This window comes from Pteropus alecto, unplaced genomic scaffold, assembly GCF_000325575.1.
Source record: "Pteropus alecto unplaced genomic scaffold, ASM32557v1 scaffold20, whole genome shotgun sequence".
Taxonomy (NCBI): Eukaryota; Metazoa; Chordata; class Mammalia; order Chiroptera; family Pteropodidae; genus Pteropus; species Pteropus alecto.
In genome coordinates, this window is record NW_006436298.1 from 47328138 (window position 1) to 47355963 (window position 27826).

Consider the following 27826-nt stretch of genomic DNA (forward strand, 5'->3'; position numbering starts at 1 on the left):
TCAGTGGGGTTTCAGGGCCAAGGGGACACCTTTGGAGGTTTGGTTCCCATGTCAGTAGTCTATGGTAGCCAGGATGCTGGCAAGTTGCACTGGTTCAAGGAACAACCTTAGAGCCAGTCAGGCCTGCTCACTTTGAAGTGGTCCTATGAGTTCCTAGCTTAAGTCATATCGACTGCTACCCTCCTGACCTTCAACTCTCCAGCCCTCCAAGTGAAAGTAAACCCTTGGTGCTTTCCTGGAATCAACATGTCCTTTAGAGGAGAAGTAAAAGGAAGGATAGATAAAGTACAAATGTTCTTTGACTTTTACCTTTTGCCCCTGGCATTTGAGAAAGAATCCTCACAGATGTACAGATACTGAAATGGTTATCACCAAGAATGGAATTCATGACACACCCCTGAACAACACTCACTAGCCTTGCTGTTATTAGCCCAGATACGGTGGTCAAAAGGTAACCACCAGAAATAAACCCTAAGCAGGAGGACCTGACTTTAGTCCTTCTCTCTACTGAAAATGCTTAGTAAGAATGACCATCTATCTCATGGAATGATAGAAGGATTTGTTTGCTGACTCAGCTCTTTTTGGAACTAGTAACCACCACAAATCAATTAGAATATATTTAAAAAAATAGAGTGGAAGGGACATCATTTTGTTTCCCAAAACAATAAAGTTCTGTTACATAAAAATTGTTTAATTCTGACCAGTGAGTTACAAAATATGTCACTACAGTGCAGGACATAAAGCGCATATAAGAAACAGTCAGGGACACCGTGGCTACTTAAAATTCTGAGATATTCTACTTTCCCTGCCCCTCACTCATTCCCTCCACACTTCCTCCTTTTCCCTTCCCTACTTTTACCCATCAGCTTCCTTTTCTTCCTTTCCCTCTCCATCACTTCCACTTCCCCATTTAGAAACTGACTGTAATTTCAAAGGATTCAAATAACTGAAGAATTGTTTTCTAATTTTATTTCTCTAATTACCCTAATGTAAGATATTATCTCGCTAACAGATTATTTCTAATAAAATTCCTACATGTTTGCATATACCTGTGCCCCCATCTTCCACAATTAACATTTCGATTTTAAAACTACCTTGAGTAAATATCAAAGTTTATGAAAATCAACAAATCTCTTTTTGCTAAATTGTACATGTAACCCTCTGAGAAAATATATAGTAAATGTTTATTTAGAAATAGCCTTTCCAAACCTTCAAAGTTTTGCCTAAACTACGAGGCAGCCATATGGCGCAACCTGAGTTCCCAGAATCAGACTTGGTAGTCCAGTGGTGGGCTTGGCTGTCGTGGAGGAAATGTTCCTGGCAGAGACCATCCAGGAAAGACCCTCCATCTAAGTCTGCAGGTTTAATAGTCACAAAGAGTAAAGTTATGTTAATCTACTTATCCAAATAAGTCAACCTGGAAACAAGACACAACAGGTGAACCGTTAGCAGACTAAACCTACATCCTAGAAAATATTTATCTCCCATTTAATTTACCTTCTATCGAGGCAAGGTTTTATTAAAACTAAAATAGAAGTTCTCTCTGAAAAGCTGAAAAAATTGATTCTTTCCAAAATTAAAGTTACTTTACTAACAAGTAGCATAAATAGACTCTAGAATGCACGAGTTAACAATCCTATTTGGGTTAGGACTTCCCTGTATCATCTTGGGTACTATGCAAAGGTGATCATCTGGAGCATGCTTAGAAGTGAGCATGTGAGAGCATGAGAGAACACTAGATCTATGTCAGTTGTGAAAAAACTAGGGATATTAGTCTGCAGGAGCAAAGGTCAGAGGCCAGGTGGGGAGATTAGGGCATGAGGGTCAACTCAGATATTTAAAGGTTTGTCATGCATAGAGCAACTCTGCACAGCCTGAAGGGCTAAAATGGAACAAATGAGTGGGAAGAGGTGATAGACAAGCCCATCACTGTAACGAAAAACTCTGAACAACCAGAATTGTGCAGTGAACGGGGCCTCTTTGAATGGTAATGAGTTCCCTGGAGCCATAGCTGGTAAAGTCCTTGATAGATTGTGTCAACATTCTGCAATCCTTGATTGAATATCTACTCTGGAGGCTTAACACTGGCTACGTACAAGTGAATGAAAGTCATGGTTCCTGCTGCCGCCCAATTTAGGGTCTGTTGGGTGATCTGGTCAGGTGTATAAGAGGGGACTCAAACATACATCCAGATAGGACCTTTGAAGGTTTTTCTAATCTCAAGAAACCAATTCTATGAGATAAAAGCCAGGGTTTTTCTACGTTTGGAAAGCCCCAAATATGTGTTTTCTTTTCTTATGGGGAATGAGCCAGCCAAATTAATAACCCTTAGCTAAGAAACAGCTTAAGGTTAGTTTAAAGAATATTTGGGATACTACTGGAATCAAGGCACTGAAATTATAACCGTGGGTCTGCAAAGTACATTAATGCAGAAGCCTCAAACCCATTTTCCTAAAATGAGCTATTTAGAACTATTCTTTTCCATTTGGTTGCAGCTCTTATAACTTAGAGTTATACATGTTTTATGGTTAAAAGATACTTTTCCTTCAGAAACGTGGAATAATAGTGTTTTGTAATTAGGAAAGAAACACAAGGCTGGTATATATTTAAGATACTAAAAGAGATTTTTCTAAATGGTTAACATTAAGTCTCGTAATTAAATTCCTAATGCACAAAGCTTATGATGAAGTACAATCTATTCTTGCTTATTAATTATAATTAGTGAAGTTCATTTTCTAATCACTTTCCTAATCAGTACATTTCAAAATATGATCACTTTACCTCGATCTAAATTTAACAACTATGATCTTCGACTCGGATCACATGATGATTTCGTAAAACAGCCTGTTGCAGGTAAAAGGCCCCTCTAGAGTTTGCCTGGCTGGACAGAGGAGAGGGCGCTGGGCAAATTCCAGGAAGTGAGTCTCCTTGAACTCCCGGGATGGCTCCGGGCAACACAGAACTCACAAACAGCTCTTCATTAAAAGTCAACTAGCAACAACAAAAGTTCCTTCCGTTTTATTTTTTAAAAACTTTTTTAATTACTAAGACTAATCCAAAAAAAAAAAAAAAATCTGTTAGCAAACTGCATATTAACCAATTCTGGAATACTAGAAGGAAAGGAACAACGCCAGAGAATGAATAGTCAAAAGCAGCAGGAGAGGACGTGCTCCTCGGTGTCCAGAACAAGAGGGCATGTTTTATGGAAACTTCTGGATACAGATCTGCTTTACCTAGTGCTTAAACAGAAAAGTTTATTATCAAGTAGAATAATAATACTTTACATTATTATATAGTTTCCAAGCATATGTCTTGAGTAGACCATGTCTCTGCTGCTAGTTAGGCTCAGAAAATTAAATACTGAAGCAATCCTTATGACCCCAGGTTATACACCGTGGTCAGACACTCCAGTTCCAGCAAGTGACACAAGCATGTAAATCATAGAAGTAACATAATAAGGACCATGGGGCCAACAATAAATTGGAATGTCTCCAGTTCATTGTTAGGCTTTTGAATTCTAACAAAACACAGCTATTTGGTCATATTTAGCCTAGGGTCACTATTTAGTGACTGCTGAACCAGCCAGGGGAGAAAAAAATCAAAAGCGTGGGGGAGGGGAGGCAGGTCTCTGAATCAGACTTCAGGCCCTATCTTGTTTCAGTGTGGGCCGCCTCTCCAGCATCTTCATTAGCATCTCGCTTTTTCATGTCTCTGTGAGGTTTCTGCCAACTTCCCCACTGGAGCTCTGGGCCCTCCCTGTGCCTTCCTGTCACCCCACCCCAAGTGGAAAGAGACTTTCCAAGCTTGTCAGTTCTTTCAACCAATTCAGAAAGCCTGGCCTCCTAAGCAACAGGCCCACTAATAACAAATTGCCAGCTAACTAGCTCAAGGTTTGGCTGAGTGAGGAGGCATTGGTAAAATGCCACCTGGAAGCCTTTTCTCAGCCTTCTCCTCAAAGGAGGCGATTCTGTTGTATTTGCTATGGTCACTGCTGCTTGAGAACCCAGTCCAGGGTTCTGGGACCAAGACAAGCATCATCATTTTCTTCCTGAGACGTAATCTTCTCAGTATTACAGGTCCACAATCCCCTACCAACCAGCTCTGAGATAAAAAGAGCTCTGAAAACCAAGCAACTTTTACAGCTTAGCTACCAAAAGCTGAATAGGAGAGATGCGAGGCTATAAGCAATATTTATGTACCTCTTAGTGGAAATATTCACATATTTAGCTGAAGAAATATCACTGTGTTAAAGTACAAGCTGGGGATAGTCTATAACATGCAGCATATGTGTCATATTACCTTTCTAAAACCCAAAAATATCTTTAAATTCCCAAACACGTCTGGCCCCATGGGTTTTGGATAAAGCCCTGTGGATCTGTGGTAGCCTCAAAATCTGTTCCAGAGTTTTCCTTCACTATTTTCCTTGTGGAAAATAGGTAATTATACAGAATGTGCAGCTAAAAGGAGAATGTCACATATAAAAATTTGAAGTCCTCATAATTTAGTGGGGAATTTAATGGGAAGAAAGTATTTTGATAGAGCCAAGAGTTAGGGTAGAGTCTCCCTCAAAGCCCTGGAGAAGACAATACTTACCCCGTAGGGGCTAGTTCCTCATCTTCCTTAGTAACTGTGACTAATATTCACCCTGGTAGAAGACTACATAGAAGAAAATCTGCCTTTAAATTCAGTGGGAGTTCATCGTATGATAAGAACCTTCACTATATAAATAAGTTTCAAAATGATTATTTGATTCCCAAGCTAACCTGGAAAAGTTTGCTTCTGGAGTAGCTAAAACAACAGAATTTACAATATAGGATAAAGTCACTTTTATGAGCAAACATAGGAATTTAAGTTCTTTTCACATTAGTCTTTATATGAGAAAATACATTCTGTATCACGAATAATGAAATACAAAATGCCATTTAGAACACAATGCATTTCTAAGTTGCCTGTAATATGTAGTGTTTTTCTAACTGTCATCATTTATTGTTCAAGAAATATTTATTGGCCACCGAATAGGTACTAGGAATAGAGGCTCAACAAAAGACAATAGACCAGCCTTCATACAGTTTAGACACTAGGGAGAGAGACAGCAGGAAAAATAAATGTAATACAAGTTAAAGTAAACACATCTTAATATAAAATAAAGTATTAGATAAATTTACATTTTCATTGTTGTAATTTTATTCATCAAAACTTTCCTATGAGGGGTTTCATCTTATTGTAAAGCAGCTTTATATTTCCTGACATAGTTTAACACACTAAAAGATTCACCTTGAGTAACATTAAACTCTCCAAACGTTCGCAAAGGTCAGAGAGACTGTCTAAACACATATATTTATCTCCCAAGTTCTGCTAATAAGGAAGAGGCTATCTGGAAAAGAAAAATTCACAAAGGTCACAGTGGAATAATAGCATCATTTCCCCTAAAATTAGACATTTAATAGCATTTGAAACACCAGAACTGAAATTTGTCATTTAGAAAAAATCTACAATGTTGCCGAAGGATGGAATGCTAACGTTGATAGCTGTAGTCCACATTTTTAGAAAGCTTGTCACAGCATTCTACATACCATATTTTTGAAAACAATAGTCTTCTGCTATTGAAATGCTGAGGTTAAATTTTTCTGAGTGGAAGTCAAAACACAATGGCTCCTTTCCCTGAAATCAGGAAATCTCTAGATTCCACAGTTTCAACACAACTCCCAAAATTAAGCCTTACACTCGGCCTTTTTGTGATACTAATATTTGATAGAGAGGGGAATGTAAAAGGATGCAGAAAAGACTTACTTTTCCTCCTGAAAACTCATGGAGGGAGTTGAAGTTACTAGTGTCAGTGGAGATGGGAAGCTGTGGGTAGAAAGCACATATTAGAACTACCTGTTATGTTTTTAGACCAGTTTGCATCCACCATGTAATACCAAGGATAGCAAGTCAGTCCATACTTGATGTTAATCCCTTAAAGGAACAACAAAAAAATAACTAATTCCTGAATTGATTAACTAATACCCCTATACTTTTAGATTCCTAAAAACACTGAGGAATCCAGGGGGGAAATGCTAGTCTGGAAATCAATAATCAGGATCCTCAAGAATAGCAGAAAGAGGTCTGGGAGGCTTGCATTCTCTGTTTGATTAACTGGAGAAATTTGGAAAATGTGGGAAGTCATTAACTAGGAAAATGAAATCAATCCAACTGGCCTTTGTTCAGTTGCACTGATCCTGGCACTGAGGGGAGAACTACAAAGATGAGCAAGATGCCATCTCCATCTCACTGGGAGACAAGCCAGTGCAGATGTAACTAAACCGAGAGATAAGTATTATGCAGCATAGAAAAACTCAGAGCTAATAGCCCTGAGACATTTATACATGCCACACCCCATTCTAAAGGGCTTCCATGTCTTAATTCATTTAATTATCATAACCACTCTATGAGTGGTACTAGTGAGTGGTCTTTCCTTTTTCAAAGTGAGGAAACTGAAGCTCAGAGAGGCTGAGGAACTCACCCAACGTCGCACAGCTCATACTTGGTAGATCAGAGATTTAAACTCAGTCTCCAAATGCTGCACACCCTTGCCCACCACACAATGTAGCATTTAAAGTATTTTAATTCTAGCAATAGTGGGTTCAGGGGGCCAGGATGAGGTGGGGAGAGGAGGAAAGGAAGCCTCTAGGAGGAATGGCAATTGGGAAGTACACTGTGCAGACGGACACAATATAACCTCCCTGGACCCAGTTTCCTTACCTCCAAACAAGTGAGATTGATGAGATTATCTCTAAAATGCCCTTCAATCTTTTAATCAATTAGGAATTTGCCTCTTGTGACATCACCAGAGATAACACAAAAAAGAGCAAGCTTTGAAAAACAACACAACAGAATTATCAGCTGTGTGGTCATGGAAGAGTTTTTTACCTTTTCTGAACCTTAGTTTCTTCGTTGATGCAATGAGACAATCCTCGCAGGGTTGTAAAGAGTAAAAAATCTATGCTAGGCACAGTGCGTGGCACATAGGCACTCAATTTTAGTCTCACCCTCCTTTTTCCTTTTTCTTTAATTGTCTATCATCTTAGTTCTTGAACTCGCCTAAATCTTAGATCATTGTGTGGCTGGCTACATATTAGTAGAGTACCTACCCTTTGGAGGTAGATGGAAAAATAAAAGATAGGATATTTGAGGGTATCAAATATTTTCTAAAATATCTGGAAGATTCTAATATGTAATACATCTGTTATATTAAAATGCTGTTTGTTTCTCTTGATCCTTTTAATGATACAAGTCAATTACCTTATTAAACAGTCACATGATAAACTGGAAACCAAAAGGTGAAGATATGTACTATTCATAAGCCATGACTGACATGGTTTAGGAAGCTTTCGATAGATAACCTATGCAAAAAGTGCATAGTTAAGAGTTAAAAAGTTTATAATGTTACATATTGAAATAAATATGTGAACAGAAGTCACAGAAAAAGTCCTATTCGAAAACTCTTTTGTCATAATTTGAAATTTTATTCTCCAAGATTTAGACAGAGATAATGAAACATTAATCTATAGAAAAGAATAAATAAAGATTATATTGATATCCAAGAGAAAAAAGATGAAAACTTTATGTAAGGTGTTTTGTTTCTTCTTTCTCTTACTTTATTAACTTAGAATATATATACATATATATCTATTTACATATATCAAATATGTGTGTGTGTGTGTGTGTGTGTGTGTGTGTGTGTGTGTGTGTACACACACCCTATATATTTTTCCAGCTTTGGCTCAAGGGATTGGAGGTGTTTCTTTTCTTTTTACTTTTTTAAATTGAGATTTAATTTAAACATATTAAAATGCACAAATCTTAAGTGCACTCTCAATGAATTTTTATATACGCATACACCCATGTAACTACCACACAGATCAATATATAGAACATTTCCAACACTATTTACAGTCCTCTGCCCCCTTGTTAATCCATACCTACAGGTAACCACTATCCAGTTTTAAATAGAGCAGGTAACAAAATAGAAAAAGTGGAAAAATAAAGGAATCTTTAACCTGACTTTTTTTGTGTTTTCTGGTAAGTGCTAGAGTTTTTCATTACAAAGCTTACTTACTGGCAATTTAGTAATCATAAGACACCCAAGGCTCTAAGGAATAAACTCACTGGTGAAATCAGAGCCTGGGATTAAGAGAAGAAGCCTTCAAGTTCTACTGTAGAAAAGTCAGATGACCCATTAAAGAAAGCATCTGGAGAATTAAACCAGTTTACAACCTTGGTGTCAACATAAGTATGACTCAATGAGGTCTAAGTAAAAATTCTGCCTTGTGGTTAGCAGTGTTATAATAAGTAACAACAATGTGTCAATTAGACCTAAACTCTTGATTGTGTAATGAAGGTATCAACTCTGATTTGAGATTAATGGAACATGAGCTTTAAGTTGTTTTTCAAGTAATTGTGGTAATTTGATATTCTTGCATGCATTTGTCTTTACCTCACCATTCTGATAACTTTTGGGTCATCTAATAAAAGTTGGGAGTAGAGTAGTGACAGAAGGTAAGCCTCCTAGGCAGCAAGGCAATCAGATCCAAGAGTTTGGTTCTTTAGATACCTAGTCTAAACAACTGAGCTAATATGACATTTTTAGTTTAGTCAATGCGATAGATTGGTTATCAGTAAATTTTCCAAACAGGGACACCTATTGAGATTGAAATGAGACACTATTATAATTATGCCAAAACCTAGGACTAAATCAGGAGTGTCCCAAACAAACCAGGACATTTGGTCACCCTCGCTATCATAAGCTTCCATTCCATAAGAGTTCATATTGATTAACTCTTAATTCAGTGATGCCTTTGCTAGCACTTACAGTGACAAACACATCTGAGAGGGAAAACCCCAAGGACACATGAAAGATCATAGCTGGGATCCAGCAAGTTAAAAGTATCAAAGCCCCAGTTCTGAGCATGCAGGCTTAGCTTCTGACGTAAGGCAATCAGCCTACAGGACTGTGGACTCAGGGGGGAACAGAGGTTACATCTTCTATAGCTAGAGTAACCCCCTCTAGCATGTGACACATAATATTCTACACACTGTGCGTTGTCATTAAATAATGAGGGCTGATGAACTAAGAGAGGGCAATACCCTCAATTTGTTAGAATATTATTCTGGTCAATAACGCGATGAGGATAGTCAACAGTTGATAAGAATTGGGTGCTTACTATGTACGTGGCATACTGTATTAATTCCTTTACATACATTAGCCCTTCAAATTCCCCCAATGACTCTATAAAATAGACACTGCTGCTATTCCCATTTTTTTTCCCCTACAGATAAGGAAATTGAGGCTTAGAAGAGGTAATAAAATGCCTACTAGGATTCTCAGGTCAGTCTGACTCTTAACCATTCCCTTATTCTATTCCTCACCTCCCACCCCTCACAAGACAGGGCTCTTTTATTTCCAGGACAACTCACTCCACAAGCTCAGACAAGAGTTGTTTACGGAAAGGATACCATAGGCAATGCCTTGGACAAAAACAGAAAAGCAAATACTGTAGAACGACCTAGGAATCAAGAACATTCCCGCCGGCTCTCGTCTCCTGTTCCTTTGTACAGTCTACTACCAATTTATACAATGTTTTCTCAAAATCTGAGGGCTTAGGATTCTAAAGGACCAAGCGTTTTAATGTCTGAATCTCCCTATAATATAAAATGTGTCTTATTAAAGAGCTTATTATATATTTCTTGACATGGAGGAAAGATGGACTTTTAATTTCATTTCCTTAATAGACTACTACCAAAAATAAAAATTAAATTCTGATTTTAATTAGTCCATGATCTTAACACACAGGGAAACATTCTGTTTTCATCTTTTTAAAAGTAGAAACTAATGCAAAAAAGCACAGAGCCCTACAGAAAGGGGGTAAATGTATTTAGCTTTCCAAGTGAGTTGAACTCAATAATTACTCTCTCCAAATGAAATTTATTTAAAATCGCCAATTTGCAATTTTCTATATGTAACATTTATCTGTAAAAAGGTTTTTTCCTCCTTCATTCTTATAATTAGTTTATGTAAGGCAGAAAGTAATATTGCTGTAACCATGAGCTCTAGGGTCCTATCCTCGAGGCCAGTGTTGTTATTTAAATGTATTCCATTAATAGATTCACATTCCAGCACAAAGCACAGTGCTTGGACTACAGCCCAGTTCTCTTGACTTCCAGGGCCTTTTCATCAAGTTGTGCGAATTGGAGGTTGGGGAGTGGCGGGTATCTTGTGTGTGAGCCAAAACAGAAGAACATGAAACATCATACAGCCATCTTTCCCCGCCCCTTCCCGTCATTTGACATTATGGTGTTAACCTGATCCAAGTGTCTGGTTGTGATATATGAATGTCATAGTTTTTTACTAAAATTCTGTGTGTGTATGTTTTACAAGTATTTGTTTATTGAACTCTCTCCCACTGGACTGAAAACTCACGTATAGCAAGTAAGTGCTTATTTATTTTTACAGTTCTATTTTCTAGAACATAACCTGGCATATAAAGGCATCAAAAAAACAAACGACAACAAAACAAGCAAACACACAATAAATGTTGATAGGAAGGAAGATAGGAAAGAAAGAAGCATGGCCAGGCTGCTCGATTTGCCTCAAATGAGGAGTCTGTCTATGATGCAGCCAAAAGATTCTGCAGCTACTTGAGAGAACTAGAAAAACTTTATTTGCCTGAGGCGTTATCTGCATTCCCTTCTCCTGTGCTGCTTCTTTGCCAGCATATTTATTGGATAATTTTAAACAATAAATAGTGCTACATAGAGAACAGATTAGAAAAAAAAAAAGATAATTGAAATGCTAATAGGAATTGTCAAGAAGGAATAAATAAAGTATGTAAAAAAGAAGAAAAAACAAGAAAAAGCAATAAATAGTATGCAATAGTGACATAAAGAAAAAATGAAACATGCAGAAACTCCTTTAACAATAATTAAATGTAAACTGTTTTAAAACAATGTGCTGATGACACTGCATGGACTGCAATGTCTAAACATTTCACAGGGAGGAAAACAGAACACACCAAACCAGGGTGTGAGGAAAGAGAAAGCCAGTCCTCAAATTCATGGTATGATCATTAGTTCCCAAAACAAGAAAAGGAAGCAGCTGTATGACCGTTTCTCTACAAAACCATGAGAGAGTCTATAACTTTAAATTGCTGCCTGTGGATTATAAACAGTGATTCTTGGACCTGCTCCAGAGCTAGACAATCTGGGAGTCATGGGACCTCTCTGATCTGTTCAAAGCACTTGCAGACTTGCAGTCAGCTAGCAGACAAGTAATAAGTAGTATGAGCCTAAGATTTTCTTTTTTAGCTAGGGTTAGGGGTGATGTAAGTTATATTTCTTTTTCATTCACTATTTCCCCTCTGCAAGTTGGAAAAAAAAGGACCATCCTATTCAATATCAGTCAACTAGAGTTCCAGGGAAGTATGGTTGAGAAATACTGATTGGATATAAGCATCCAATGATTCATTCATTCATTCATTCATTCATTCAACAAATATTTTCTGAGCATCTAACATGAACCAGGCACTATGGATACATTAGCGAACATGACAAAGAGTTCCTTGTTTTTGAGAAGATTCAATTCTTGTCGGAGAGGACAGATAATACATAAATGGATAGTGAAGATAATATCTCCAATCAACCTTCTCTTACTTCCTTAAACTCCAGGCACAGTGGAAAACAGGAGCCTGCTTACTGTTGTAAAGTATGGCGAGCTCAGCCCTGCCTCCAGGCCTTTGTCCACGCTCTTTCCCCTGGCTCTTTTCACATGGCTTTTTCCTTTCCCTCATTCAAGTCTTAGCTGAGATGTCATCTCTCAAAGAGGCTTCCCTCATCTTTCTGTGTAAAACAGACTTCCCTCACTCCACATGGCTTTCTATTTTATTCTCTTTGTATTGCCTATCTGTTGAAACCATGTCATTTATGTACTTACTTTTTTTATTTTCAGTCTCATCTGTAGTGATGCTTTGTCACTGGGCATGTGAGTAAATGTGGTAGCTGGTCTCCAAAGATGGTCCCCAGTGAATGACACCCCTGTGTTGACACCCTGTGTAGTTCTCTTGCCTTGAAACTGAGCTGGCCCTGTGGCTTACCTTTGACCAATAGAATGCAGCATGTAAAGGTGCCTGACGTCCAAGTCTGTCTCACAGGAAGCCTTACAGATTCTGTCGTGGTATCACAGAACACATGGTCTGGAAGAAGCCAGCCACCAAGTAAAAAGTCCAGTTATACTGAGATTGCTGTGCTGTAGGGAAGCCCAAACTAGCCATGTGGAGAAACTAAAATGCCCAGGTAGTCCCCAGCTGTTCTGGCCATCCCAGCTGAAGCTCCAAAAACATGAGACTGTACAGTTGAGTCTTCAGATGATTTCAACCCTGGGTGCCATCTGACCGCAACTGCATGGGAGACCCCAAGTGAGCACCATCAGGCTGAGCCCCATCAAGCCATCATACCATGAAAGAAAAAAAATTCTGTTTTAAGTCATCAAGCTTCAAGGTGGTTATCTGGCAATAGCCAATACAGACACCAAAGATAGCTCTAGGTTCAAACATTTCTTTCCCCACAAATGTTACATATGTCTGAGGGTTGTTGGGTTTTCCCCGTCCCACACGCTCTCCTATAAGGCATGTGTCTCTGCCATTAACGAACCTTGTTTTGCTCTGTTCACTCTCCTCTACTCCTACAAGCACCCCACTTGAAGTCAGAAAAGCTGAGTCTGTGTCCTCATGGGACCACTATAATTTTAGCCAAATCGCTAAACTCTCTGAAGCTCGGGTTCTCCTCTGATAAACTATGGCAAAGATTTGATTTCTAAATTTTGTTCAGTGCATGGCAGGCAATCCTTTCCCCTACCCTTAAATAGAAATTAATATGGAACAGAAATATAGGAAAGACATACAAGTGGAAGAGTTCTAACTGAGCAGGAGAGGCTGCATATTGGAGTAGCAGTAAGAGGAAGGCAGTGGGGTCAGAAGACCTAAGTTCAAACACCAGCTCCTCCCCTTGCTAGTTCAAAGAGCCCCAGACTCCCTCAGAACCTGGTGTGAAAACCACGCTACCAGGTGGTTTCAGAGGCGTCCCCACTTCACATGTGATCTGTAACATTTACCATATAGAAAATAGACATATATATTTCAACTTCGGGGGTAGATCTTAATTTGTTGTTTTGTGTGGCATCATTTGTTTCAATATTTTTTAAAATTTAAAAAAAAATGTTTTTATTGCTTTTGCTTTCTCACAGAACCAGATTTATACTAGTGTTTCCCAACTACCACCTGCCCCTAGACAACTACGCCCTTACTTACCATCTCGCCTATTCTTCTCAACACAGGTGCGAAGCTTAGTTCTTGCCTCATCCTTAGAAAGAAAAATAGAGTGCATATTTAAAATTTCCCCATCTGCGGTATAACTTGGCTTGGGAAATAATGGTCTAGAACTATTCTATTTGATTTTTTTTAAATATTATTTTTAAAGGCCTCTGTAGGAAGAGATTCCATAGCCCACTCTAGAATCTCATCCCAATATTTAATGGCTGTATTCATCAGGAAACTGTCCTTCATATTTGACAGAAATCATTTAATACAGATCCTTTTCATGTAATGCTACTCACAGTTTTTTTAAAAAATTCTTATAATTAAGTTCTTCAGTGTCATCATATGGCTCTCTTCTGATTTCTTTCATTTCCCACCCCCCATCCCCATTTTCTCCTTTGGATATTGACCTTAAATCGGAAACAAGAATGGTCTGATGAGTATTCCTAGAATTCTCTGACTTATGACATTGATCTATTAAATATTATGCATAGTTAAACTATTACTGAGCTTGCGGTTTACATCTTGATAAAAGCATCAACATCTAAAACATGTCATTGGACAATATGCATGAAATTACAGGCACACAAAGACACTTCACCCGTACTTATATTGGCTAATACATAACCTGTCATGTGTCATAAATTAGGTAACTACTTGACCATACATTGCAACCTTATCTCCACTCAAATTTTCAAATTCATATTTGAACTCTGTCCCTGAGACTGTGGACAGATACACAATGTATCTGATCAATGTTAAAAAGAGATCAACATTTGATCAATATTCTAAGCTATTAAAGAGAAGCTCCTACCTCCTGAAAGGTAATGGGTTAGACATCTTCTACTTAACCTGCTTCAAGAATTGGAAAAAGTATTGGCTAGAACTACTCTCTGATATTAGAAACAAGAAAAATTATGTTCCCAGAAGCTTGGAGGAAGAAAAGTAAAGGGTCTTGTATTGGAGCAAAATCAAAAATATATTTTAGACATAACTTGATGTGTTTATTTTGTCACACTACGATAAAATTTTCCCTATCATTTGGCTGCTGTTGCTTTTTAAATACTGCTTTTCATTTTACTGTATAATAGCCCCCAAGAATAAACAAATTAGAAAGTTGTTTGACAAGTCTTTTAAACTTAGAGAAATGACACTAGGTAAAATAACATAGTTTATTTGCTCCTTCCTAATTCGTGCCCACTCTAGGAAAGAACTATCTGCTGTTTTCCCACACACCTGACTCCCTACCTCCTTTCTCACTTAAGACCACACTGTTGGAAGTCCTCATCCCATACTCTAAAGAAGTTTCAGGACAACTGAGTGCTCAGTGACTGAGCTGTACTGTAAGCCCATGCTGGAGAATACTTGCCCTCTTTCATGCATTAAAGGAGGCCTGGCCATGGTTTCTCAAAAGTTAAATGTAGAACTACCATATAGCTAGCAACTCTATTCCCAGGTATATGCCCAAAAGAATTGAAAGCAGGCACCCCAACAGATATTTGCACATCAAGGTTCACAGTAGCATTGTCCACAATAGCGAAAAAGGTAGAAACACCCCAAATGTTCATCGACAGATGAATAGATAAACAAATGTATGTACAATGAAATATCAGCTACAAAAAGAATGAAGTACTGATGCATGCTATGACTTGGATGGACCTTGAAAATATTATGTTCAGTGAAATAAGCCAGAAACAGAAGAACAAATATTGTTTGATTCCACTTATTTGAGGTACCCAGAACAGACAAATTCATAGAGACAACAAGTAGAATAGAGGTTACCAGGAGTTGGGAGGTTGTGGGGAAGGAAGAGTTATCGTTTAATGGATGCAGAATTTGTGTTGGGAACGATTAAAAAAAAAAACTTTTGGGTATAGATAGTGGTGATGGTTATACACATTGTGAATGTATTTAATGTCACTGAATTGCATACTTACTGATGGTTAAAATGATAAATATTATGTTACATACATTTTACTGCAATTAAAAAATTACTTAGGGGTAAAAAAAGAGTCAGTTCTGGTCTGAATTCTGTAGTGGGGGCAGCTTGGAGATTTAAAGAGAGTCACTACCCAGAGTTTGGGAGGATGGCAACTTCATCTATATTCCAAGCCCAGTCCCAGAGTAGGGGATGGAGCTAGAAAAGGGACACGGAGGCTGCAAGCCTCATGTCCCCAGTTAGAGCCAGCTCTATGGACATGGAAGAGAACCACTTCCAAGCCTCCAAGTCACCCAGAGTCCTCCCCACCCAGCTCCTAAGTGAAGGAGTCAGTAGCCAGGAGGCCAAAAAAAACAACAACAAACAAACAAACAAACAAACAGGAGAACACAGGAAGAACACTAGAACACTCATGGAATTTTTACATGAACTTTTTTCTTTTACCTATTTTTCAAGTGTCACAAGAATCAATTTTGGAGCAAATGGGCTACAAAACGATACTTTTACTCTCTCTCTCTCAGTCTAATGATATAAACTAATAAATGGAAAGGAAATAAGAAAACTTTGGAAAGGACTTGCACCTCCAAAATGTTTGAGGTTATTTAGAAGAGTGTTTTCTTTTACACGCACACACACACACACACACACACACACACACAAGCACTATCGTTGCACAGTCTAATTATTCTTAAATCTAAAATTAACTTTAAATGAAAAATCAAGGACTTGCAGCCCCAGAATTGGTCATTTTTCCTAGCTCTGTCATGCTCTACTATAGCCACTTGTAATTGTTGTAAAGTTAGGCCTCCAACCACAAGATCTTGTATTAGTTATTCTTATTCTCAACCATTAAGTAGCAAATTAGAAAACTACCAACACATAAGTTATTTGCTGTAATAAGCATGTTCACAATGCCTGGGACATGGTAGCTCTCAAATGTTTGTTAAATGAACAAATGGATGCTTCGTATGCAAAACTTGACATAGCACCATCAAATCAAAACCTCACCAAGAGGCGGGAAGACGAGGCGTTCATTTTATCAGTTGGGTGCATAGTAAATAAGCAGCTGTGAGGTTTTGAATGCTTCTCCTCCACAGAACTAGGAAGGGTTAATCAGACACCCACTAAAGGCAACCATCTCATTACTTTTGTTATTGAACTAACCTAAGATTTAAGGCCCCACGAAGCAGTCCTCAATGAGGCCGTATCCTGTTTGAATAATTTAGGCTGGGGCATAGGCCAGCCCACACAGCGCATCCGTGTGAGAGACAGCCTCACTCAGTCGGATCCACTTCCTGTATCTACAGCCGGCTGGTCATTTTTAAACCCCTCGTTACAGTCGGGATAGAAAAAACCGCCCCTCTTGCTGGGAAGCTAAATACAGTGTGTGGTGCCTTGTTAGGCAAATGTTTCACCTGCCTGGCCAATTAGCTTCCTCTCCCAGAAAGACTAGTTCAACAGGTTTCCTTTTTCTCTTCCTCCCCCTCCAGGGTTGGGGAAAGAGGCTGTCACTTCGCTTCGACCCTCCCCTTCCCTCCCTCGCGGCTCTTCCACTCTGGCTCGGACCAATCGCGGCCCCTCGAACGTGTCCAGGTTGGCGGCGGGCTGCGCGGCCCGGGCCTGGATGCGCCGAGCCGCGGCGCGCGCGGGGGAGGGCGCCCGGGACCGTGGCAGCGTCGGCAGGAGGACGCGTGGGGCACAGGGCGGGAGGCGGCGGCAGGCGCGCGGAGGTCTGAAGGTGCCCTGCAGACGCGGCCCCGATGACCGAACTACAGCAAGATGTGGAAGACACAAAGCCTGCCAAAGTGCTCGGGAAGAGAGAGGGCAAAGTTGGCTCAGCCCAGTGAGTACTCTCAGCCGGGACCCGTCCGCAGCGGGTAGAAAGCGCGCTGCCCAAACTTCTCTGCCAGGGCCGGGTTTGGGATGGAAGCAGTTTTCTGGAACTTTGACAAGGACAGTCTGGTGGCTTGAACGTTTTCTGTAGCACCGGTCTTCCCTCCTCCCTACTCGCCCCCCGCCCCCTCCAGTTTCCATAATAGAGAAAAGGCACCCCAGCATTTCAGGAAGGTACTGTGGCTTGCAGTCTCGTGAGGGTGTGAATTATTGGAGCCGAAAGCACGAGTTGGGTAATTCCCAGGGGAGGGCTGGAGAGATCGTTCAGATCTCTGAGGCTGTCAAGAAACAGAGTGCTAACATTTATTTCAGTTGTCCTACTTCTTAATGACGTGTGGGAAGATGCAGTTGTCTGGTAGATGTCATCTGGTCAGTGGTTTCACAATGACATGTATTCCTCATTTGATTCAGACCTTGAGGGTGGGTGTCTTTGCCCCATTCCCTTCACTGTTTCCCCTAAAGAGAGTGGAAAAGTAGTGGAAAACATGAAATAGGCTTTATCTTTCCCCCTCAAAGACTGCTTTCTTTTGGTTCGGTACGTAGCACAAACTTAGATACTTTTTTTGAGGAAGGGTGTGGGAGTGGGGTCGGGGAGCACAATGAATAATGTAATAAAGCATTTCAAATATTGGGTTGTGACTATCCCCTTAAAAGATTAACGTGCATAATAGGATTTGCACATTGTTTGACTTACACACTCTTCTGGCTTAAGAAACTGAAAACTCAAATATTTTGGTCACAGGGATTAGCTTTCTGTAATGAAACTTATTTATGTTTTCCGGTACTTTTTTTTTTTAAATCCAGAAGCATGATTATTTACATGATTGTTATTCCCAAACATTCTTCATTTAAAATGGAAAAGAATCATTCAGTGTTTATTTTCTATCACTATAACATTAAGTAATATTAAGATAAATATCTGAACAAGATAATAAGTGCTTAAATAAGCCAAATTTTTTATGATACCAAGCTGTATGTGGGGGGCGAGTACCAAAAATGCTTGATACTAATATAAAAAGATGGTAAATTATTTTAATGAAGAGTCAATCTCCATTATTCAATATTTCAGCATTTACTAATCTTTAAAACTCGCAGCCTGGTTCCACATAAGCACTTGTGTTTATAAAAGTATATTTCATCTGTGTATCTGTTGACATTTGGGCTTAAGTTTTGGAAGAGGCGTAGCTTCATTAGCTGCTCTGATTTACTGTTTCACAGGCTTCGCTCATATTCTTGTGCAGAGTCTGCTTTCCTTGGCTGTTTCTCCTTTGCTTTCCCAGCATTGCCAACTTAAGCTGATGTTCTTTCTTCACTCTTTATGTACAAAACGATGATCGAGAAAAAATTGCTATCAGCATAACATATCACAAAATGTTTTCTCACCCCCAAGTGCTAATAATTCAAGTTCAAAAAAAAGATGAACTCTCAAATATTTATTTCCTTTGCATTTAATCATTCTCTTATATATGTTACTTCTCTGAAGAAGTATTGTGGATAGTCTTATCACCATTTTATAGATGTTAACAGGAGTGTTAAGTGGCACAAGCTAGACTGGAACCCAGGAATTTAGACTTGTAGTCCAGAACTCACCCATAGACAATATTTGTTCCAGTTATACAAAGTAGAATGGTTCAAGTCTACCCAACAGCTACTGAGTTTCAGAATCTCCACATTCCTAGTCATCTAGATGTTCATTAAAGAGACTGTTTAGAAAGATTGAAATAGTCTCCTATAGCATTTTAGACTCATTCTCTTAACTCAAAATGCTTTAGATGTTGGGAGAATAAGCTCAGGGCCCCAAAATAGCTCTTCATTTGGAGCAGCCAGTTTCACAAATTCATTTCAGTTCAACGAATAATGGAATACTTACCAAAATATTCGTTCAGTAATGTGGGGAATATAAGAATGTATATGATATGATATCTTTTCTTCTGGAACTCCAAGAGCAGTTTTGATGGGGGTTGAGGGGAGGCACAGATGTTATCACTGTACTTCTAGGGACATTGGTGGCCATTGTCACATCAAACAAACAAGGTACTATAAAAAGTTTGGCCCATAACCTTCTCCTCCACTGTTAGGATGTTTATCCGTTTGGCAGTCTTTGTTAAATTTCTCTTGGTTTTTCATTTGTTTTCCCCTACAAAGTGGTAATTTCCAGGCCTATGGAATTCACCTCTGATTCAGTCTAAGATTTTTGACATTCTCTTCCTCTGAGTTCTTAAACTCTTGCTTTGGTAACAAAAGAGTAAGTTTAAGAGGGAGGTAGATACAATGTCCCATGATATATTGGTGTGATGTTTCCAAATTTGAAATCATTTTGAGTAGCCAAATTTTTATTCTTAGAAACCCAGTCTAACTTCTCCGTTTTGAACTCTATAACTTAGATTAACTGTCACGTAAGTTCAAAGTTGTTGAAATCCAGGTGTCCCAATGGGCATTTTCTTCTAAGAGTGTTAGAATGGCTTCCTTCTTCCCATTTCCCTGCGTTCGTAACTATACCCACATCGGCTTCCCCACCTAGAACCTAGCCTCCTAGGTAGTAACGGCTGGCATTTATTGAGAATGCTTATTATATGATGGGCCGTATGCTCAACACTTTACACACATACAAAATGAGGTAGACACAACTATATCCATTTTACAAATAAGAACATTGAAGCTCTGAGAAGTTAAGCAACTAGACCGAGACACACTTAATAAGAGAACACCTCAAATTCAACTAACTCTAGAACCTGAACTTGAATACTTTATTTGTACTCCTCTACTCTAAAATCTATGATGGCCCTCCATGACCTACTCTAAAAAACAGGTTCCTCTACCAAGAATTTATGACCCTTAATGATCTGGCATATATAGACCATATTTCGACCTGATACTAGCCAGTATGTACATCTTTTTTAGCCAGTCATACTAACAGCCCTATACTTAAGAGGTAATAATACAGAAGAATAAGTTAACAGGTGTGCCAGATGTAGTACTTAATAAAGGGTTCTTTGTTCTTCTCACCTCTATTCCTTTCTCTTAATATACTTCTATAAATCAACTCAAGTTTCCTTCATTTAAGACCCTCTTTTATCACTGGCCATACTCATCTCATCCTATCACTGCTTACCTTGTATGTATGTGGTCAGCCCTATAAAATTTAGCTGTTATTATTACTATTAATATTTATTAGACGTTTAGTATGTACAAAGTACTGTTTTAAGTTGCTAACGTTTGTTAACTCACATACTAGTCTAATGCATATTAGTTAACTTTCCCCTAGATAGATCACAAATGCCAATCACATTTTTCCTCATTGAATTTCTCAGAGGCCCAGCAAAAAATCACTTTCAACAACCATCTGTGGTGAGCTAGGGAGGCTGAGACCCCATTCCCCCTCATTATGGCATATCATATGCTTATAGCTGACATTCAGCTTGACTATCTTGGGGAAATTCCATTCTTAAAATTTCTTAGTCAAATTTCTTATCAGTAGCACTTAGCATTTTGAGGTGTGTTTAATTGCCTGAGAGCTGTGGCTTAGTTATTCATTTTTGTGGTAGAAGTGAGGCTGCAGATTTACTCATCACCAAAGTGCATATTTAATTATAAAATACAATGCGATTAAAAAAAATAGCCCTTTTCTTACCAAGAATTGATCATTTAGATCCACACTTCCTTTTGAAATCCTCGTTTTTCCCCACTTTCATAACCTTTTTTATTCTGAATTTTATGTTCCCAATACATAGGTAGTTCTAACATAAATAGTTCCAACTTTTCTGACACACATTTTAATGAGATACACTTTTATTTCTTAAAGTCTCTTGTGGATCTGACTTAGTAATGGCCAGGTTATTTTTAATGAATTTCAAAAAATATCTAAAACTGATATATTTCTGGGCAAAAGTCATCTTGATTCATTATTTCAAATAATGAATTACATTACATGTAATATATTTGTAATGGAATTTGAGTTTTTTAACATTTACACTTTAATAACTTGGGCATAAGAATTTTGGAAATTTGTTCAACTCCATACATATGGAGAAAGAGAGGGTAGATATGAGCCACATAAACATTTACCTTGAAAGGAAGTTCTCTGGTATTATCAAGCAGCGATGATGATTTTAGGGCATCCTTTGACATTAAAATGTGGATTCATGTGTAATTACCTGCGGTGAAAGCATTAATCATCCAGTTATTCCAGTTATCCTGTCTTTGTGCATGATATATTGTGGGTACCTGACTAGCAGAATAAGGGTTGAAGTTGAGAATGGATCTTGAATTGGAAGCAAGAAGAGCAGAGACAAATAATCATTGAATATATATAGCTTGATTTCTCAGTGCTTGCTTAACTCCAAACTTTGAAAGTGCCCATTTAGCAAGAGAATCTCTATAATATATATTACGCATGTATTATTTATCTTTCCATTTGTGTGTAACATAATTTTTAAAAATTTTAATTACAGGTCACTAAATTTTACAGATTACCCAGTGCACTTTTTAATATAAACTTAGAGGTAGGAAGAAGAAAATTGTATTAGACAATATGAAAATTATATTAAAGTAAAACAATCAATGGAGGAATTTGAAACGATGATGAGAAATAAACAGGGTGTTCTGGTTTAAATGTTTTGAAAAGAAATTGAATGAACCAAATCAGCTTTTTGGCTAGAGGTTGATATCATAGGAAATGTCTGATTTACCAGTAGTAGATAAAGTAATTAAGAATACAGGCTCTAGGAAACTAGGATTTGAAATCTGACTTTCCTGTCTCCTGGAAGTGTGAGCCTGGCAAGTTACTTAGCCCTCTAATTCTCAACTTCATCAACTATAAAGAGGAATACTTAAGTCAGCTGTTTCATATAGGCTTGCCTTTTTTTTTTAATTTTTTTTTTATGGTGACGTTGGTTAATGAAATCCAATAAATTTCAGCTGTATAGGCTTGCTCTAAAGTTAGAATGGTTAATGTAAGAAATGTACTTCGCCTAGTGTCTGACATTGTCAATTCTCCATAAACTGTAGCTATGTTAGTCCTCACTGGTGAGGGTCTGGGACATGCTATCGGGTGGAGGTGGAAGGCTGACATAAAACGTAATTAAACTACATAGTCAAAATTCAAAAGGCCTAACCTCTTGCAGTAGTGTGCACCAGTGTTCTGTTCAGTGAGCCTGTGTTCCATCAGTTCAGCCGGAGGACAAAATTTTGTGACAGCTCTTGAGCATTTCCATGAATCCAACATGGCATCTTGGTTTTTTGTTTACGCTAAAAGGATCTCATGCCATAACTACTAAGTAAACTGCCAGCTTATTTACATACTACTTACTGATTTGGTATTATTACATCTTTTGTCTAATATTTTTTATCTGTGATCCATTGATTTCCACATCCTGCTTCCTGGCACTGAGCTTTTCTCTCATGGCTCCTCATCTTTAAACAGCTGAATTTTTTCCATTTGCTAAACTCCAATAGAACTCTCCTTCAACATCTTCCTGATTCTTTAAATCTCAGCTTTAGGCACTAAACACGTTTTCAAATGGCATAAAGCAAAAAGTCCTGGAGAGAGACTGAGCCATCCTCAAGTTATCAGTTCATCTTATCTTCTCTGTTCCCCTCTTTAACGAGATGGATGATCCTAGACAAGCCCTTAATAACGTTTTAGCAATATCTGGGCCACTTATGCACTAGATCAAGGTCACAATAGTAATGAGACCTATTTAAAAAGAAAAGAGACCAAAGTGGAGAAATAAAAATGTAAAGTTAAAGACAATGAGTAAGGAGATAGGGAGAGAAAAGAAGTGAGTTGAAAAAGGAGGGGGAAATACTGAGTTTTACTGGAGAGAGAAAGAAAAAAATGCTAATTTACCATTAACCTGTACAGTCTGCTTCTATTCTGGCAGATGCTCCTCCTCTTTTCTTCCCACGCTTTTATTCTGTGTCCTGTCAATGAAGTCTCAGGCACTGAGATGGGTGGCTGACCTGCTTCTTCTCTGATGGAGATAATGGCCTGTGTACAGGTGTTGGTATTTTCTGAAAGTCCATATATATTAGGTGTATGATTATATCCATATTTGTTATCATTTAGATTTTTCAAATTATGTCTTCTATGTGTAGTAAGTTAAAAACTGAAAAGGACCTCAGAAATATGCTAATTTTTGTGTCTTTCACTATTAAGGATTATCTGAAAATAGTTACTTTGTGATCCAACAAGTTATTTGGAAACCCCTAGTGTGTACTACTGTAAAAAAAAGTATATTATGAATTGAGTAAAAGACTAATTCATCATGACAACTCATTATCACTGTGTTGTTTCTATAATTCATCAGAAAACAGCTCCTCATTTGAGTCTAACAACTTCAATATTGTGCTGGTTGCTTTATATAACATAATGTGGTGCTCTGAAAACCTATATGAATGTTCAAGAATATATTTCTTATCCTCCCTTTCTCCTTGTCTTAATAATACAGTTCTGTAGTATATAAAGTTAGACTAGTTTTGACATGAAGTTGCTGATTTCTTATGCTTTTTCTTCATTGAACCAGAATCTTTTCTGAAAATTTTACAAAAAAATTTATATTTTTTCTGAACTCAAATTCTAAAAATCACAAAATATCAGACCTTTCGTCAGAACTTATGAGACAATAATAAATAGCATGTGAGATAGGAGGAAGAAAATATTTAACAGTTAATAACGACCAGAGAGATTTGCTCATGTTCTCAACCTTTACTGACTAGTTCTGCATGTTGGGCACCATGCTGAGTATCATGGCAGTCACCAAGATGAAGAGGAAAAGGCTTTTGTCCATAGGAAAATAGAGTAGAGGAAAGGAATATCTTAAGATTTGATCTTCCTTCAAAGAAGAGAGTAGGTGGCTACAGAAAATATATCAAAGTTTAGGTGAGATGAGGTAATATCATTGTTATGCACTACGTTATTCAAAGTGCTTTTGCGTATATACATTTGATGAGGTAGGTACTGTTATCACATTTTATGCATAACAGAGACATGGTAACTTGCCCAAGGTCATAACAGCTGTTAAAGTGTTAGAGCCCAAATTCAAGTACAGGCAGTCTAATCTGAATCAGCCTCCTAAAATCATTCATATACAATCTCACTTGATTTAGGAAGATCAAAGACACAGAAGGCAAAGTGGCTTCTATTAAGTGTCATGCATGCTTGATTTTTTAACTTACATAGTTCTGTTTTCTTAACTATAAAACTAAGATTCATTTCCATTCTACAGTTCTAACATTGGAAGGCTTTCTAAAGTAGAGAACAAGGCAAAGAGCACCTTCAGCTATCACTTGGGCGCTGGTATCTTTGTGTATTATCAGACCCATGTGCCTCTTTGGATACTTCTGTATTTATCTGTGCTCAGACCTGACATTAGGGAACCTGTTTCATCTGCAGCTTTACACTGTGATTTGCACAGCAGTCATGCATAGATTCCAATTTCTAAAAACCCTAGCCAGGCTTTAAAAATCTTCTTTGCACAAGTACAGAGTGTTTCAATAAAGTAACATGACTGATTTATTTCAAAAATCATGTGACTGTTTTCTCTTAAATAGTCACTGAAAGAACCCAAGAACCTTTCCAAAAATACTGCAGTTGCACAAAATCTTGTTTAAATTCTTCCTGCAGAGTTACTTTTAAAGCCTGGAGCCTATTCTTTGAATAGTCATAAGGTTGGCAAATCCTCTCCTTTGAGAGTAAATTCAATTTTGGAAAGAGCCTGAAACCAAATTCGGTGAATAAGGTGGATAAAAATAGTTAAGTACCTTTAAACCACTCTATGGATAGGATCATTTTTTATCAAAACCAAGATATGACCATAAAATAATAAAGACAGTTTCTGGCAATACTTGCAACCGGGTTTCTATACTTTTATATTTAGGTGTATTACTTTGTACCCTCATTATGAAAACAGTGAAATGTTACTTGTTATTCTGTCCTAAGATCATTTTTTTTAGTATTTATGATAAACCTGGGTGGGTGTTAAGCATATCATAAGCACTGAAAAAATACTTTGAGGATGCAAATGTAACACGTGACAAATCTTTTTCTTGTGGAGTACACCCTGTATATCAGAGAAAACACAATTTCTGAAAAAATTCCACGCGTTTAGACAGTAAAGTGAAGATTCAGCTATCACAATGTTCTTGTGCTACCTTCTAATTTATTACACAATGTGGGAATGTGTATCGAAATTACATTTTTTTCAGATCCTCTCCCCATATAATGTTACACGAGATGGACTTTTTTCACTGCATGCAAGGCACTACTCCAGACTTTCCCACATGGGAGCTGTCAATTATCAGCATGAAGCTTTCCATTTCTAAATGTCACCTGCTAGTTAATGTGGCTAAGTTAGTTGATTGGTCTAGTACCTGGTAAGTCCCTGAGCATACTTACAGGCAAGCATATTTTCCTGTTCCCTATTCTTGACTTTTGGTCGGAATGGATTAGTAGCATAGCAGTTTTATCTGAGAATTGATTTTAATATTGTATCATTCCATAAATTTTATGCGATACATCTCCATTCTTCTCTAATCCAATGTGATTCCACAAGCATTTCCCTACCACTTACTCTGTGCTAGGAAGACAAGATGTGTGCGATGCCCCTTAGAAGCTCCCGGTCTGGGGAGAGGAGAGTAGGGGACACACACACACAGACACACGCATGTACACACCCCAATACTGTGTGATAAAAAATTCCACAGTAGTTAGCAACCGCTAATGAGAAAGGTGATGTAGGCAATTTGTTTTTCTTGCGGTGAGCTGAGACAGGTGATGTTTGAAGTGAGGTTGGTGGCTAAGAAAGAATTTGTCCTCAGCTGGATGGAAAAAATTATTCCAGGTAAGGGAAGAACAAGGATAGAACACTTGAAAGTTCAGATTCATGTTTTTGATGAATACTGGGGGGTCTTCCGACTGGACTGGTTGGGGTGGGAGGACTAGCAGCAAGAGTGGAATGGGGAAGGACTCGGAGCCCCCATTTAGAATTCCCTTCGCTTTGGTCTCTTTGCTTCACTTCCTGCTTTGGCTCTACTACTGCTTCTTTGAAACTTCAGGGAAATCATTCTTTCTGGTCTTCAGTTTCCTCCCCTGTAAAGAGAGAGGGCTGAGTGACCTGATTTGTTAGATCTCTTCCAACCTGAAGAGGACCCGTCTTTGAAGAAACTGCCCTACTTCTCTGAGCTCCTCTGTAGCCTTTGTGTAAAGAATTCTATCAGACTGAACGAACTGAGGAAAGCTTTTTGAATATGAATAGAATCCTTGCTTTCGCACTTGGTTTGTCCTCTTTTTTTATTTTTTATTTTTTCCTTGTATTTCTACTATACCTGGTTAAGTCAGGACTGCCACTGGAACATACCTAAACTATCCTCTTGTGGGTTTATAGGTACACGTCAGCATTCTCATTGCATTCAGACAACCCTTCTTTGTCATTTGGCTGCAGGTGACAGGGCCACAGTGCCTTCTGGACCAGTCATAGTAGAAATGTCTAATCAGGTAACTTAACATGAAAACTAAAACACAAATGAGGACCAGATTCATTAACAGTAGGATTCTGAGTTTCTCTGGTACAGTTCAGATCTGAAAATAATCATATTTTGCACATGAATGCAGAATACAACTTAAGGTTAACAAGCCCTTTTTCTCAGAAATGAAATCAGAGGATACCAGCTTACCATTTCACCTTAATAATTATTATAGCATTTTTAAGGCACTTTATATTCTTTAAAGTACTTTTACTTATATCAGTTGTTAATTTAACACAGTTTTTGAGGACCTACTTTGTTAAGCACTGTACCATTATAAGGACATTAGGATGTATTAGACATGGACCCTGCCCTCAAGAACATTAGAGCAGATTTCACTGTGATTTGAGCAACATGTTAATGACATTAAATATGAATTTCAATTTACTGCGATAAATAAGAACATGTACAGGCATTTTAACCCATTTCCCATTTGCCCCAAGGATACTCGCCAGCAGTACTTGCAGCTGCAGTGTTTACCCCGAGATAACTTGCAGATTACAGTCCTAACGTGACCCCCAAAGTTTGCCACAAAATATCGCGCTTTTGTTATTATTTTCTCATCACTCTAGTATATCGATAGTCTTTGGAAACGAATGACATCATTCTGTTAATAGCATTCTGTTGTTAGTAGTGGTATTTCCATTTACAAAATACAGTAATTCTTGATCACCGAAAATGTCAAATCCTAGAAAACATAGCATTCCTACATGTGAGGTTAACATCATTATCGAATAGCTGTTAGCCAGAAATTCATTTGATGAATCTGATTTATGCATAATACATTTCTGTTACATTAGGATTAGACACAGTTCTGTTTAGAAATAACTCCAAGAACAATTTTTATATTTTATTTTCACATTGAAAACCAGTCAGATTTCCTTCAGCTTCAAAGAGCATGTTTATGTAAAATTAAATTAATGCTGGCAGCGAGCTACACAGTTTTTTTTTCTCAACAGGAAATGGGTTAAGAGAATAGTGGAGAAGAAACTAGCCCAGTGTGGGGACTGAGTAAACTATTCTTAGAGGAAATGATACCTAAGTCTTGAAGGAAGAATAGGAGTTAGTACCCCCTGCCCCATCCCCGAGAGAGAGTGAGGGGGGAAGAGGGGAGGGGGAGAGG

General features: G+C 38.1%; 1 protein-coding gene across 5 annotated transcripts in view; it reads left to right on the plus strand.

Annotated features, from left to right (window-relative positions):
- Positions 1-27826, plus strand: part of GRAMD2B (GRAM domain containing 2B) — a 111241-nt gene that overhangs the window by 36151 nt on the left and 47264 nt on the right. The window contains exon 1 of one of the 5 annotated variants that reach the window (XM_006913330.3): positions 16830-17131. The exons of 3 other annotated variants lie outside the window; for them this stretch is intronic. In XM_006913330.3, coding sequence (XP_006913392.1) covers positions 17049-17131 — 83 coding nt within the window. In that variant the 5' untranslated portion in view covers positions 16830-17048. Of the gene's footprint in view, positions 1-16829; positions 17132-27826 lie in introns of those variants that run through there. One more of the 5 variants, XM_006913333.3, reaches the window with a different exon arrangement.